The sequence below is a fragment of the Carassius carassius genome, chromosome 26 (assembly GCF_963082965.1).
Source record: "Carassius carassius chromosome 26, fCarCar2.1, whole genome shotgun sequence".
Classification (NCBI taxonomy): Eukaryota; Metazoa; Chordata; class Actinopteri; order Cypriniformes; family Cyprinidae; genus Carassius; species Carassius carassius.
In genome coordinates this window covers 16982803-16999663 of record NC_081780.1, presented here as the reverse complement: position 1 = coordinate 16999663, position 16861 = coordinate 16982803, and the positions used below count along the sequence as shown (strand labels likewise).

The following is a 16861-nucleotide window of genomic DNA, read 5'->3' as shown; positions in this document are numbered from 1 at the left end:
ATGTATGATTCTTAGGTGTGTGTCTGTGTGCATTTTCACTTGAAATCTGTATGATTTCTAAGCTGCAGCAGACCAAGACTATTAGTAATACAAAGTAAAAAGGGTCAATTTTGAAAGCAGAGTAATATAGATGTGCTCTGTCACAGATTTCATACTGACTGCACACTGATCAGCCTAGAAATCGTAACATTTTCTTGATAACTTGATATGAAGTAGGCACCAAAGAAGGGCCAAATGATTGTTTAGTTAGTATACCGTACCTGCTCTTGGAATATCTTTGCTAGAGAGGCACAATCTGTGGATGTGATGAAGTCAACCACATCAGAGACGCTCCATTCCAGAGGATTCGTCTCTAACACCAGACGATCTTCCTCTTCAAAACTTTCAGTCTACATATGCACACAAGCACAGTTCAGCTTAACTAATAGAATCTGATATAGTACTGATTAATTTACACATTAGCTCTATGTAGATGCTTTACCTTTGTGTGTGTGTTTTTGGCCGTCTGGTTTTGGCTGTAAGAAACAGAGCGTGTGGTTCTTCTGGGAGAGGATCTGTCTGTGGTTTCTGGCCCTGGATGGGTCGCCCTGCGCTGAAGAGCAGCACGACGCGGTGGTCTTCCTCTCCTCGGAACGTCCTTGAAGGAGTGGGCAGAGGCCTCCTCACGGGGTGAGCTGGAACTCACTTCACTGCCCCATTCCTCAAAATCTTCTTCTTCCTCATCATAGTAATAATCGCTATCCTGTGAAGGAACAGGAAAAAGTCTTACACTAGATCTTAAGGTGTGGTCACATTTACCATTGCTTGGCTAAATTTCTCGGCCACAAATATAACTTAAATACACAATTGGAAATTTCACTTCAGTTTCTTCCCCACATCGGTTCAAGTTTTTCATGAAAATTTGTCACGTTGACCAACAGAATGCTGCTTGTTTTGTTCAAAAATGCTTGTTCAAAGCGGCGCTTTGTGCATCATTACATTTGCATCATAAATTACTCACCCTCAAGTCAACCTAGGTTTATATTACTTTCTTCTTTCAGACAAATCCAGTCTGAGTTATATTAAAAATGGTCTTTGATCTTTCAAGGTTTTTCATGGCACTCAGTGGGTTTGCAGTGCATCAGTCCAAAAGAAGTTAAATAAAAAGCACTAATCCTTAATAAAAAGTGTCTCACACAACTACAAAACAGAGGCCTCCTGTAGCGAATCAATCCATTTTTGTAATAATCACTTTAACCACATCAACTCTGGGGACCCACCGGTGGGTCCAATATTGCATATGCCTAATTCTCAAAAAATCAAAATAACAGCTGAAGTGGTTAATGTAGCTGGCGCTCACTGTTATAAACACAGCAGTTTCCAGGGGAATTCTGTATGAGGTCAGCTTTGCGCATGCGCAGCTCAGCAGTGACGTACACAGAAGCGCAGAGGAGAGATCAAAACAAAACAACGGTCACTAATTAGAAGTACAAAACAAGGATTTGTAAAGAAGAATGTCAGAGGATTTCAATATAAGCCAAGAGGAGACTGGTTTTCCTTTGCTAAAGTAAGGAAACTTTGCTTCTGTTTACAAACGTTGGTTTTCACAAGACTCACCAGCGCATACGCAATGCTGACCTCATATGTTATCAGCCCGGAGCTGCTTCCATGTACAATTGTTGGCGCAAGCTACATTAATGTGATGACTACATTTTGAATATGGATATTTTTGTTACAAAAAAGCATTGATTCACTACAGGAGAACTTTGTTCACCCCCCGGAGCTGTGTGAGACACCTCTTTTTAAACGGTTGGCCATTTTTTTTCACTTCTTTTGGACTGAAGCACTGCAACATCCAATGAGTGCCATTAAACAGCTTTAAAGATCAAAGACAATTTTTAATATAACTCTGACTGGACCGGTCTGAAAAAAGAAAGTCATATACACCTATTTATAGGCCAATTTTCATTTTTGGGTGAACTAGCCCATTCATTTCTTTTTGACTGAAGAAAGAAAGACATAAACATCTCGGATGATACGGGGGTGAGTAAATTATGAGGAAATTGTAATTTTAAAGTGAACTAATCCTTTAATCTGAATTTTTTTTTTAACAGTTGGCTGGTTTCTTCATCACATTGCACGCTGAAACCAAAAAAAAGTAAATCAGTCACTGATCAGGAATCTGTATTTTTGTCTTAATATCCAGAAGAAAACAAAATCATGTAAATTTACTTAAGAAAACAGATTTGTATCAAAAAGTAAATTAAATCTTTTCAGTTAATATGTCTATCAAATCTAGTTTTTACCCCACTGAGCATTTTGTTGTTGTTTTTGCATAAAACTAATATAAATATGAAACAAATATGGTTAAAACAAGAAAAGAATATGCTTAAGATACAGTATATCATTCAAAACATCAAAAGTTGCCTTTTTGTTTTAGTAACACTTTGTTCCATGCCTTTATGTATAATCCATTATAAAGGTATTCATAATGCATGTTTGCAATGCATTATATATTTTCATAAATAATTTTAACCATAGTTAAACTGCATTATAATGTTTGCAGATCCTTTGGTTGTCATGTGTGCATCAATGCATTATATGTTCTGTGTAACAATGTGATAGATAAGTATTATAATTTATTATAGCAGTGGTTACAATTATTAATATCATTATTATTGGATTTAAATGCATTATATAAAAAAAAATTATATGCTTAAAGTAATGCATTCATTTGTCCTATTTCAAGAATGTTTGGATATTTTTACTGTGAAAATGAAAGTTTCATTTACAATAATAATTGATTAATAATTATTTAAAATAAATTATTTTTGCGATGCACTCCACCCACACAAAATCGAATAGGTCTATGTACCTGCTTTGCATAGTTAATTAAACAAAATATGTTGTGGTTGTTTGTGGATGTTTAGCGCGCACATACAAAATATATGTCGTAGGAAACATATGTACTTTTATATGCGCTTGCATTTGCTTACTTTCAGGAGTTGCAAGTGAGATGCAATTGAATATTTGATGCAAGTGAGTGTGTGTTTTTGGTTTGGCAGACCTGAGGTGACTCTGTGGTGTGGTATCCCACAATAGAAGTACGTCGTTTTTTCTGGACAAAGATGGCTTTGCGTTTTTTTCGACGTCGTGCTGGTTTGGTCATATCACCGTCCTGTGCATTCTCCCCTAAACTTGGGCGTCCAACTTTCCTCTTCTTGTAATATGCTACATCAGACATAAATGAACACACACATGCAATTATTGACAGTTAGCAAGAGCTACGTGTGAGTTGGAGTGTATCTGTGTCTGTTTCTGGAGAAAATAATACCTTGGTCTTATGAAACATGTCATTTTAATTCCAAGTTAGAGCAAACAACACTTCATCGTATGCCATAGAGGAAAAAAACACTCACTGTATTTGGTCTTGGTCTGACTAAAGCAGTTTTCAGGGCACTTGTCGGACACGATTGTTGGGCCGAAAAGATTCGGACAACACTGAAGTCGCTCGCATACTCGACGACAAAACTCCGACACTTGATCTTGTGTTCGGACGATCCTCATGGTGGACCGATAGCTTTTCCCTTTGTATCTATAAACAAGCAAATGTGTTTTCACCATCAAGAACATTATGTAAATGAAACATTTTAGATATCTGGCTTACGTTCACATGACTATGCTAATCAGATGGCTTAAAATCTCATTATGCAAATGAAGGACAGCTCTCTGTTTATTATGAATGCACTTTAATTTTGTTATGTTGACTAATTTATCCCTAATAGTTTGGAATTACACATGTATACAGACTCAATAGTATCGGAAAGTCTTTTTAATGAGCAGGTAAACAGAAAAAAAAGCTTAAGTCATCAGACAAAATTACTGAAAGCTTGTTTCCGCCATAAAAAAAAAAAAAAAAAAAAAAAGTAATTATCTCACAATTCTGACTTTCTTTCTCGCAATTGCGAGTTTACAATTTTTATTTTTCTCCTCAGAATTGTTATAAACTTGTATTTCTCGCAAATGCAAGTTAACATCTCACAACTATGACTTGTAAGTTTATATTTTCGGAATTTTGCCTTATAAACGCACAATTTCATAATAATTTGCATTTCGAGAAAGCATATGATAGATATAAACACACAATTCTTAGGAAAAAAAAGAATTGCGACTCAAAAAATTGCAAGGTGTTAATGTAAGATAAAAAGTCAGAATTGCGAAATACAAACTTACTATTTTGAGAATTGCGGCAATTAAGACAATTGTGAGGAAAAATTCAGAACTGTGATATAAAAAGTTGCAATGTTTTATTTTTAACCATGTTAGAATCGGGATTCTATACAAAAGAAGTAAAATTGTGATTATTTTTTCAGTTATTATATAGAATGTGTCAAATGTTATTAATTGTGAATTATAGCAAAGAACAATATGGATTAAAAATACTAAAAAGAATTGTTCCCAATCTTATTTATGAAAGTAAATACTACTACTATTACTACTACTCCTACTACTAATTATTATTATTAATATATTGTTCCAACCTCACAATTTTACCCCTAAACAAAGTCATCTATTATAGTTTAGTGACTTCAACTGAATCAACAAAAATAATGAATCGTTCAAAAAAAAAATTAAAAAATAATAATTTGCAGAACGAATACTATCTTTAATAAAATATATTTAGAAATCTTTTTAACTCTAAAAATACAAAACCTGTTATGGATGGGTTTAACCTGTTTAAATTATAATTAGCTTTCTATAAAACGAATCGATGTGTTTGGTATATTGTGGTTTCGTTAACTAGGTAAACATGAATGTGTGTGTTCATACTTGGCTTTCAGGGTTTCCTCCTGACAGTTCCACTGTGGGTCTTCCACCATCTGCAGCTCTCTGAGCACACGGCCGGGTTTATACGCTGAGTTTATTAACATTGTCAGAATCTGTGAGAAAATAACATCTCAGTGAATACATCATAATGCTCATTTAATGAATCATGTTACATAAATACAAACAAACACATCTGCGTATGCTCCATAGCCGAGTGGGCAACTATTCTTTTACTTCTATAATTATTGTGCATTCATAACATTTATTACCTCATGTTAAAATAATGTATCCCATCCTATTTGGAATAGACTATAGAAGGCATAATTGATTATGGGAAGTCGTGGCCTAATGGTTAGAGAGTCGGACTTGCAATTGAAAGGTTGTGAGTTTGAGTCCCGGGCCGGCAGGAATTGTGGGTGGGGGGAGTGCATGTACAGTTCTCTCTCCACCTTCAATACCACGACTGAGGTGCCCTTGAGCAAGGCATCGAACCCCCAACTGCTCCCCGGGCGCCGCAGCATAAATGGCTGCCCACTGCTCCGGGTGTGTGTTCACAGTGTGTGTGTGTGTGTTCACTGCTCTGTGTGTGTGCACTTTGGATGGGTTATATGCAGAGCACGAATTCTGAGTTTGGGTCACCATACTTGGCTGAATGTCACGTCACTCACTTATTAAAACTGGTGGAAAAACGTCCAGCATCTTTATTCTGTACATTCATGTAGATTTTTAAAATCTCAAATTCTTCATAGTATTTGCAACAAGTCATAGAGGACTGTACCTCTTTGAGGACTACAGCGCACTTTCCGGGCCCAACGGCATTTGGTAACTCAGCGATTCTGCCTTTGTTGAGATACGGACCAGAGAAACAGCGGTGGTTGATGAAGAGCTGGGAACAACAGTATTTTCCATTCACCAAACCTAGATAACACACATACAGTAGATTAGCAATATTGGCACATAATCCAATTGTGTAGACAATGTTTGATATGACATGAAATAAAAGGATATTATTTGTAGAATATGTAGTAAACCTGTATCCATGGATGAGCACAGGTTAACAGGGGCATCAGGAGGCTGTGACGGGGCCAGCCTAAAAACAATCAATCAATCTAAATCAAGGTATTGCCATTCCATTCAAAACTACAGAAATTATCACACAGAAAAAATACAGCATCAACGTTTATTTTCAAAACAAGTAGATGAGTCACATGCATGACACGTTTAGGTCAAAAGTCCCACACGTTCTAGCAAAACAAACATGAGTATATGTACTCACTGTTTCTCAGGCTGAACAACAGCAATCTTCTTCTGAGACAAACCTGAAATACCATACAAAAATATGACTCGCTGGGGAAAATAGGGACATTTCTTTGGAAATGCCATGAAATTATGAAAAGTCTTGTTTGGTTTGCTTTGAAAGAGCAGAGTTATATGCACTGTTTATGTAAAAGCGAGAGCTGTTATAACTGTATTACTTTATTACCAACCACTACAAATGACGTACAACAGGTCTTTTTAAAGTGGTCTTGGTTTACATCAGGCTGTACTGATCTCATTGGTAAAAATACCTTTTTCACATTGTCATAAATATTTCAGAGTTCTCCAAAATGTTTCAACAGAGAATTTCCACGAATTTCCGAGTTTTACTATACAGGATTTTTTATAAAAATTACATTTACGAATATTAATGTATAAACAATTAAACATTTAAGTGCTTGAATACAGTCTAAGAAAATCTATAAAAAAGTTTTTTTTCACAGTTTTTTTTTCTTCTTAATTCGAATTTCGCATTGCATTGTGTTTTGTTTAAGGGTTAAAGCAATGTTTTCTATTTTTCTATTGATTTTTATTTCTTACAGTGTACAAAAAAATATACAGTGTATAGAGTGTATTATGCTGCAACTTAATGTTAAAATCCATTATTATTATTTTTTTAAACACACTTTGCAAATGTAGTTAAACAAATACTTTTGAAGGTGTTATTAGTAAGCCTGGAAATAACAATTTAAAATGTATTAATATCTGATATTAACTGGCTGTTGCCAGGTCATCTAGCTGTAGCAACATAAATAAATAAATAAATACATTTTATTAAATAAAAAATGTAAGCATTGCTACTTATTTAAATGTATATTTGAAAATGTAAATATTTTAAAATAACTGAATAATGCCTTTTTAACATTTTAATTTTAGCAACTCAAACTGATTTTCATGCACACATGGCTAAAAAGCCACATTACAACATTTAAATATGTTCCTTTTTATAAAGTAAAGTCAGATTGAAAGCATATGTTGCAGTCAAAGACACAGTAGAAAGCATCAGCACTTGACACTCACAGACTGTCTTTAGTAAATGTGTTAGCGGATAGCTGTTAGCGTCACACCAGCCCACAGGGAAGATACTCATACTCTCAACATCCACTATGCAATCTGGTTGCGGCTTAGTCAGACCTAAAAACAAATACAGAGAGCAAAGGTAAAAAACCGTCAGTGTGTCATATCTTCTGGTATTCACTTCAAGATCATGCCCTTGAGAGGTTTCTCTTAAATAATACGCAAAGAAGGTCAACATATAGTCTGTGCTCTATTTATTCCTACCTTCCAGTCTGAGCCAGAGAAGTCGACCTTTGACCTGAGTGATGCGAGCGACGCAGAGTTCAGAAGGTTGGAGTGGATTCACGGCTTCAAGCCACATATCCTTACAGAAGCCCCTGCTCTGAGACGCCTGATCGCACACAACACAGAAAAATAGGTCAGTGGAGAAGCACAGTGTCCAATTACAAAAAACAATGCATATCACAATAAGTACAAACAAACTGGATAATGAGGCAGAGACATCGTCAAGGAAAATAGCTTTTTTTACCTAAATGTTTTAATGAATCAGATTTATACAACTTATCACAATTTGCATCCGATAATTGGTGCAAAAAGAAACCACAAAAAAAGGCCTGCAGTCACAGCTTTTGTCTTGAGTTCCAAAATAATTAGTGGAATTTGATTGGCTTTAAAATTCCAGTGCTGGATGCTGATTGGTCGATTCAGTGTTACAGTTCTAAGTGTCTAGTAACCTTTATGATGCTACATATTAACTTTAGTTTACATGTCCCCAAAAGAGTTGAGAAAAAATCTATATATCTTTTATGTAACATCTATAATGTAAAACTAAAAACCAGTCAAAAGCAGTCATAAGTTGCACTGGTATATTTGTAGCAATAGCCACAAATACATTGTATGGGTCAAAATGATAATTTTTTCCTTTTACGCCAAACAATCATTAGGATATTAAGTAAAGAACATGTCCCATGAAGATATTTTGTAAATTTCCTACCGTGAATGTATCAACGTAATTTCGGATAAGTAATATGCATTGCTAACTTCATTTGGACAGCTTTAAAGGAACACTCCACTTTTTGTTAAATTAGGCTCATTTTCCAACTCCCCTAGAGTTAAACAGTTGAGTTTTACTGTTTTCGAATCCATTCAGCCGATCTCCGGGTCTGGCGGTAGCACTTTAGCTTAGCTTAGCAGAGATCATTGAATCTGATTAGACCGTTAGCATATCGCTCAAAAATGACCAAAGAGTTTAGATATTTTTCCTTTTTAAAACTCGACTCTTCTGTAGTTACACTGTGTACTAGGACGGACAGAAAATGAAAAGTTGTGATTTTCTAGGCTGATATGGCTAGGAACTATACTCTCATTCCGGCGTAATAATCAAGGAACTTTTGCTGCTGTTTGCTGTATTATGCAGCGCCTGAAAAAAGTCCCAGCTAGGTAACTTCCAATATCTTTTTCCACCCTCAGATTTTCAAATAGGTTTATCTCAGACAAATATTCACAATAGTCATATCCTAACAAACCATACATCAATGGAGAGCTTGTTTATGATGTAAAAAATTTACCCTTATGACTGGCTTTGTGGTCCACGGTCATATATATATATATATATATGTATGTATGTATGTATGTATGTATGTATGTATATATATATATATATATATATATATATATATATATATATATATATATATACACACACACACACACATAATGCTGCTTTGTGACAATATTTATGCACATAATAATTAAAATTGTAAAATAATGAGAAATATTTCTTGATGTATCTAATGGTAATACAAGGTAGACAGAAAACATGCTGTCAACTTAATACAAAGTATATTACTATTATTATATTTTAATAATAAAAGGGTACATTTATTTATGTATTTATTTAGATATTATACCGTTTAACAAAAAAAATGATAAATTACTTATATAAACTTATTTATATTAGGATGTGTATTCCTTGCCAGGAATTCATCATAATTTATAGTTCCTGAATATGTTGTTCATAGTCAACTTTGAACTTTATGAGGAACGTGAAACACAAGAGGGGAGGGGTATTTCTATGAAAAACAAAACAATCCTTTGGCACCTTGCATGTGTCAATGTGACCAACATCGCAATGGGGAAACCCATTAGGTGGCACACTGTCATCAGCCTTTATCTAATAAAGAAGAAATCCCCAAAGCCTCATTCAGACACCATCTAACCACACACACATGGTCATCTGAAGACGGGGCAGCTGTGGTGGGGAAGGATCAAGATAAAGTGCCTTACATTTGGGAAACACACATCTGGGGCGGCTTCAGCGCCAGTGTGTTTAAGATATTCCGCCCAATCGAAGTCCAGTGACTCAAAACCTGAGAGAAAATGACACATTGAGAAATAAAATGAGATGATAACAGAGGCAGAGCAAGCGAGACAAACAGAGAGAGACATATTATGAGCAAAAATAGCTTAATTGTACTACATTTGTTCTCTATTATCATGTTTCTTTTAGCCTTCATTTTTCTTTTATATATTGATATAGTGTACCACATTAATAAATCACACTGAACTGAAAATTAAATTGTAAAATCTTGTTAAGTGTATATGAATTTAATAGAGCAAAAATCCCATTAAAACACTTTTTACGCCCACCTTGTGGCCTCTCCAGTCCAACACCATTCTTCAGACACCACTGCACTGGCAGGATGCCCGGTGAGTCAGCGTGACACACCACATGAGTGGGCGTGGCTTCAGCTGTGAGGTCATCAACTGTGATCTGAAAGTAGTATTCATTATAGACCTGCAGAGCAGAGAGATGTGTGAGACAGAGGAAGACTGATGTCAGGGTAGTTACCTAGTAATTATAACCGCTAGCATAATAACCCTTCATCTACTGTGTGTGTGTGTGTGTGTGTGTGTGTGTGTGTGTGTGTGTTTGTGAAAGCATACTTTAGTTACAGATACAGGGCAGATGTGGAAGGGTTCCTTGGGTGACACCATTTCAAGCTTCATTCCTGCCCTGAAGGAGTGTGTGCTCAGGTCAGGGTGATCCTGAAACACACGCATACAGATATCAGTTGTCAAAGTTCTTAAGAGCTTTGTGTAAAACATTGCTCTAACTTTCCCAAAATACACACACACACACCTTGAAGACCTCCAGTGGAAGGGGACATTTCAAGGCTTCAGTTGTGGCTTCATCTAAAGCTTCAGTCCATTCTAAGCTGCTCCTCAATTCAAACAGATCTGAAAAAGAAGGAGTAACACAAGCTCATCCATCTGTCTGTGCACCTATTTATTCACCCAACTGTTCATCCATCCATCCAACCATCCATTTACTCAACCAGATATCAATCCATCCATCATACAAACTGTACATACACATAGCTGTCCATCCATCCACATATTTATTCATCCAACCTTTTATCCATCCATCCATTGATTTAACCAACTATTCATCCAGTCATCTATCCATTTATCTATGCATGAGTCTTTTTTCATCTATGAAAATGTTTATTCATCCAATTACTCATCCCTCTGTCCATACTGCCCAGCGTTTTATCATTCTATTATTCTATTCTATTCTATTCTATTGCTCTGTCTGCACTACTATCCATCCATCCATTCATCAATCTGTACTTTTATCCATCCATATATCCATCCTTCCCTCTCTACTTTGATCCATCTATCCATCATTCTGTACTTCTATCAACCATCCATCATTTTGTACTCTATCCATCCTTCTGTACTTCTATTCATCCATCCATCATTCTGTACTTCTATCCATCCATCCTTTTGTACTTCTATCCATCCATCCTTCTCTGCTTCTATTCATCCATCCATCCATCCATCCATCCATCCTTCTGTATTTCTATCCATCCATCCATGCATAATTCTGTACTTCTGTGGCAATTTTATTTATCTAGCACTATTTACTACAACCAGAGTTGACCAACGTGCTTTACAATTAAATTACGAAAAACAGCAATAACACAATAATAAAAATGCTGTTAAAACAAGATGAAGGGAAAAAAAATCTTAACATGCAATAAAGACATTGGACAAGGATAAAGAGTGCATCATCAGAATTAAAAGAATTATCGAACAGATAGGTTTTTAATTTGGACTAAAAAAGATTTTATTAAATGTATATATACAGACTAGTCCATTCTAATAAAAGTAGGCAGATCATTCAAGAGTATTGGGGGAACTGTAGAAAAATCATGATCACCCTTGCACTTCTGCCTTGTCTCTGGTTAGAAGACCTGAGGGAACTGGTTACATTGTGCTCAGTCAATAAATCAGCAATCAGTCTGTAAGTCACTAAATGAGCCACGTCATTTAGTGACTTACAGACAATAAGTAAAATTTTAAAGTCTACTCTGTAACGCACAGGCAGCCAATGTAAAGACTGTAGAACCAGAGTAATATGATCCCATTTATTAGGGTTGGGTGATGTCTACCAAATTGGCATCATGCGATGTCTTCCGTGAAACATCATGATGGACGATGACATCGGGGGGTGGGGTTAGGGGTGTGCCCAAAGCTTGAATCCGTTTTCAGAAAGGCATAGAAAACAAATAACGTGTGCTACGATGCCATTAAAGGGATGTGGTTAGCCATTTGCTAGCGATTCCCTGTTACATTACAGTACTTAAAATTTCACTTACCACATAAAGAGAGTAAGGAGTGATGACCTAGTATGATGGCAATTGATTTTCAGATCTTGTGCACCACTGACAAACATCTAATCTTGTAAACTGTGTGAAGTACTGCTGCTCCATAGTTTAAATAGAGTACATGTGATCGCGAATCTTGAAAGTGAAAGTAAAACACAAGCGCGCATTCAAAAGCGGTTTCAATGACCTGCATATTAATAACAGCTCCCTGATGCCTGCAATTTATATACAGTATTATCTAATGATATAATTGCGAGAGAAAATAATTACCAATTTTTTTTTCCTCCCATCTCCTATTTATTCCCTTAAGGAGTTCCGTAGTTCAAAAGTCTAGCTGCGGCATTCTGAACCAACTGTAATCGGGATAAAGCTGTTTGACTAATCCCAGCATAAAGTGAGTTACAGTAGTCTAATCTTCTATCCATCCATCCATCCATCCATCCATCCATTATTCTGTACTTCTATCCATCCATTCATCCATCCATCCATCCATCCGTACTTCCATCCTTCCGTACTTCCATCCATCCTTCTGCACTTCCATCCATCAATCCATCTGTACTTCCATTCATCCTTTTATACTTCCATCCATCTATCCTTCTGTTCTTCCATCCATCCATCCTCCATACTTCCATCCATCCATCTGTACTTCCATCCATTCTTCCATCCATCCTTATGTACTTCCATCCATCAATCCATCCATCCTTCTGTACTTCCATCCATCCATCCATACTTCCATTCATCCATTCATCCTTTTGTACTTCCATCCATCCTTCTGTACTTCCATCTATCCATTTGTATTTTCATCCATCCTCCATACTTCCATCCATCCATACATACATCCATCCGTCCATACATCCATCCATCCATCCTTCTGTACTTCCATCCATCAATCCATACATCATTCTGTGCTTCCATCTATCCATCATTCTGTACTTCCATCCATCCATCATGCGACGCAATCAAAATAGTTTACTGAAAAGCTAAAAAGCTACATGATTTTTTAAAGTGATTCTAACAAAAATGTAGTTAATCTAATTACTTTGTTATTTGTGGCATCACAACCTCTCAACAGTGCTAAGAGCCACAGCAGACGCAGGTAAACACATGCACCCGATCACTCTTTCTTCTCAAAAAAACTGCTAAGAAACAGTCATCAATACAAATTGTAAAGCGATGCTTTTGAACTAGTTACAGCCTGAAAACTGTTTTGAGATAAACATGCAAGTTGAATAACTGATTTCTGACTGCCCAATGAATTCATTAGATTGAACTGACTGCATTACCACAGTGGGTGTGCATTTATTTCCACAAATGAAACTGTCATCATCAGTTATTCATTATACATAATCATATCTGAAAGAAAGACAAGATAATGAGAGAACATGTCTGAACAAGTTTTTGTTCAAGTGTGGAAGCCAAACAGGCTGCACATAGACCTTGGCAATTTTGCAATGGAACAATTTGCATACAGGAGGGGAAGCCTCAAGAAAAATGCATGACTATGAACTGCGCTGCTTCAGCTCAAAACTTTGAATGAATGAGAAAAAAAGAAAGTACAGGGCATGCATTTAGAATTTTTTTTTTTTTTACATTTACTCTACATTTATTTTAATCAATGAAACTTAATTATGCATTGGATTAACACTGACTATGTTTCTAAAGATCAAATACAGGTTCATACTCTCACCTGTGGGTGGTTTCAATGATAAATTATTTTCTTTGGCCCAGCCCAGGGGGCGGAGCCTGGTGTCTAGGTAGAACATCCACATGTCGTAGGCTGAATCATTTACTCCAACATAGCTGAGGCATAAACGTCCGCCGACGTTACACTGGACACGTGCCGCCCAGTACACGCTGGGTTCAAAGGCATCACGCACTTCCAAAATACAGCCTACCACAATCAGATCCACTGTGTTTTTACCTCTTAATGGCTACGACGAGAGAAAAAAATAGACAAAGAAATAACATTATTCATTTAAGTAAATTGTTCGACAATCTACAATGATTTGAACAGATTTTATGCAGTTATTAAAAGCTATTGTTAATGTACTTTTGCTGCTATTGAGGTGTGATAAGGGTAAGGTTTTGGACAAGTTTGGTGTTGTGAATTGGTTGAATTGGTGGGTTGGTTAAGGGGTAAAAAGCGTGCAGGGATTAATTTGATTACTATAAGAGATATAAAATTACTAGAACATGTTTCAGTCTGTAACTATTACATTGTTTTGATAAATGATCAATTAAATAAAAGTGCAGGGTTATATGCATTGAAAGTTTAATGACATTTCTAAGCAATTTACATTAAATAAGGATCTGTTAATCATTATATAATGTTTGTTGAAAATGAAAAGTTAATATAATGTTACCAGTAAAAGCCCGACATTAGGTGTGTAATTCATGCTTCATCTGTGTTTTTCATAACTGCTATTGTCTTGCGATCACAATGGCAGGAAATGTTGTTTTGTTGCACAAGCCTGTCACATGATCTTTTACATTATATTCTTGTTTTTATTCACGTCAAATGAAATAAGCCATCTACCCTGATTAAGGCCCATTCCATTTTTCCTGTCACCATTATTCAGTGGTGGCTTACAAACCAAAAGTAGAACTAAACAGGTATTTTTGCACAAATTTATCTGTCACTTGGTAAAATGGCTTATTTACAGCATGTATGATGTTTGGCACTTGCGCTGTTGATTAGGCTTTTACAGCTTCGTTAATTGTTAATGTTAAGAACACGTACTTTTGCACACTTAACATACGAGTGTTAACACACACAAATCTCATTCTTACCCCTTCAAGCAGGGTTGCCGGTGCTGTCCGTGAACCTGTAAGCTCCTTGATGAGAAACTCAGTCCAGTCACTGTACTTCTCTTTAATAGCTGAAACACACCAAGAAAGAAGAGCTGTAATGAATTTTTTCACAATATAAATTCAAATTCACAGATGATTCCACGCTTTTGCATCTGGAACTGATCCATTAAGTTGTTGTTTGATAGTATCTGACAAGTGTGTGTGTGTGTGTGGATTTTACCGTAATAATTATCTCTATTAATATCACAGCTCTTTATTTTCTGGCTTTTTCTAATTATTACCCCCAGTACATGGGTCAAAGTTGCAAACATCCGATTTTTGTGTTTGCACCGAATGAAATTTACAAAAGTGTTTTTATATGCATAGAAAGTGTCTACTTTAATGTTTCAAATAACTTTTGTGAAAATAAAATGTCAAAATATGGATGAAATTGTATTCCATCGCCATTCAGCATAACATCTTATGTTTATGTAAAAGTGAACATATTTATTCTGACCTCTACTTACTAAAATAAACAGGATGCATTCTAATGTACGAAAAAATAAGCTGTATTATTAAAAACCCTTTTTCGTCTCTGACCCACACATATCTGCTCATTTCAAACATCAGTATACATCCACAGATTTATGAATATGCCATTTAATAGACTTCCTCTCTCAAACATCTTCCTACTTCCTGCTCCATGATGTCAGCCACATGAAATATTCATATACAGTATGCATTACGAATGTATATAATGTTAAGTCAGTTCCTGTTACGTCACAACTGCTTTACTCAATAACACATGATAGCACTCATGAGGGTGTGATCTCTGCCCTGTTGGAGGATTTGAGTAAACAAAAACAGAGAGAGAGAGAGAGAGAGAGAGAGAGAGAGAGAGAGAGAGAGAGACAGGGGTAGGGCCAACAATTGGATTTCTTTTGTATGTATGAAGGCTTAAAGTAAATTCAGTACCAACTTTTTATATATACCAATATGCAAGAATAAGTCTAAGTTGAACGTAATAACATACTATGCCAACTGCCATACTGAAACAAAACACAAATCAATATATCTGACTTGTTTCCAATAAATAGCTACTGTATAATTACTTTATACATTTTTACAATCTTTAACACGGGGTAACTTTTACTAATCTTTAAAACTAGATCACTTTTACCAGAAAAGCTATATTGCAAAAGATTGTCGGAAGAATGTATTGCGATACGATTATAATACGTTTATTACACATACAATTACTTCAGCTTATTCCATTAGTAGAAGTGGTGTTTGAAACCCATTTTTCTTTCCGTAATGCAACTTTTCTGGTCACACTTTATTTTAAGGTCCAATTTTTGCTATTAAAAACCATTAACTATGAACTCCTAATTTACTGTTTATTTATAGTTAGTAGGGTAGTTGTTAAGTTTAGGTATTGGGTAGGATCAGGGATGTAGAATATACTCATGCAGAATACATGCTTTATAAGTACTAATAAACAGCCAATATGTTAATAATAGGCATGCTATAGTGAGAATTGGTCCCTATACTAAAGTGTTACCCCTTTTTTAAAGTAAACGGTTTTGTGACGTTTATTTTAGAGTTTAAGCAAGTTAGCATTAGTTATTACATTATAATTAAAGGGATTAAGATTTATGGTTAAATTGGAGCAAGCAAACTGTGAGTAAACTGGATCTTTTGCAGTGTATTGGAGAATGCCTTCAGCTCTGTCCTTGTGTTAGTGTGTATGTCTTTCTGCTTGATGTTTTACAGACTGGAATAGAGCAACTATTTTTACAGATACACTAAATTTGTCACCACGCTTTTTTTAATAACAGAAGCTCAGTCATCAGAAACTCTAGCCATTTCCATTTAAACAGGGCACTTATTTCTGTCTCTATTATTTATTTTCCTCTTTTAACTAGCACACTACTTGCCTACTAACCTCAGCCACCATAAAAATTGTGATAACTATGTAAAATATGGTAAATATATTATAGTTTAAAATGTTTTTTCCCCCTAAAATTTAGTATAATTTGTAAAATTTTATTTCTTATGGCATCGTGACTATGGCTACAAGAGATTTTGTAGACATTTATTTTGTAGATATAAATATTGTAAAGTAAGTTTACTTCAAATCCATTGTGGGTTTTTTGTTTTTGTTTTTTTGTTTCTTCTGGCAGTACAGACTTGTTCGGATCAAATAAATGAATGCATAATTGACAACAACTCAAAGAGACACGAGGCGCTTTGCGTTT

At 35.6% G+C, this 16861-nt stretch overlaps 1 protein-coding gene across 4 annotated transcripts in view; it reads right to left on the bottom strand.

The window, feature by feature from the left end:
• Positions 1–16861, bottom strand: part of LOC132105903 (scm-like with four MBT domains protein 2) — a 37860-nt gene that overhangs the window by 1531 nt on the left and 19468 nt on the right. For all 4 annotated transcript variants that reach the window (XM_059511424.1, XM_059511423.1, XM_059511421.1 and 1 more), the window contains 16 exons: positions 14604–14692; positions 13501–13744; positions 10283–10380; positions 10087–10188; positions 9790–9937; positions 9427–9509; positions 7405–7531; positions 7144–7257; positions 6083–6125; positions 5838–5896; positions 5585–5724; positions 4810–4919; positions 3399–3574; positions 3047–3210; positions 482–742; positions 261–389 (listed from right to left, as the gene is read on the bottom strand). In XM_059511424.1, coding sequence (XP_059367407.1) covers positions 261–389; positions 482–742; positions 3047–3210; positions 3399–3574; positions 4810–4919; positions 5585–5724; positions 5838–5896; positions 6083–6125; positions 7144–7257; positions 7405–7531; positions 9427–9509; positions 9790–9937; positions 10087–10188; positions 10283–10380; positions 13501–13744; positions 14604–14692 — 2087 coding nt within the window. The remainder of the gene's footprint in view (positions 1–260; positions 390–481; positions 743–3046; positions 3211–3398; positions 3575–4809; positions 4920–5584; positions 5725–5837; positions 5897–6082; positions 6126–7143; positions 7258–7404; positions 7532–9426; positions 9510–9789; positions 9938–10086; positions 10189–10282; positions 10381–13500; positions 13745–14603; positions 14693–16861) is intronic.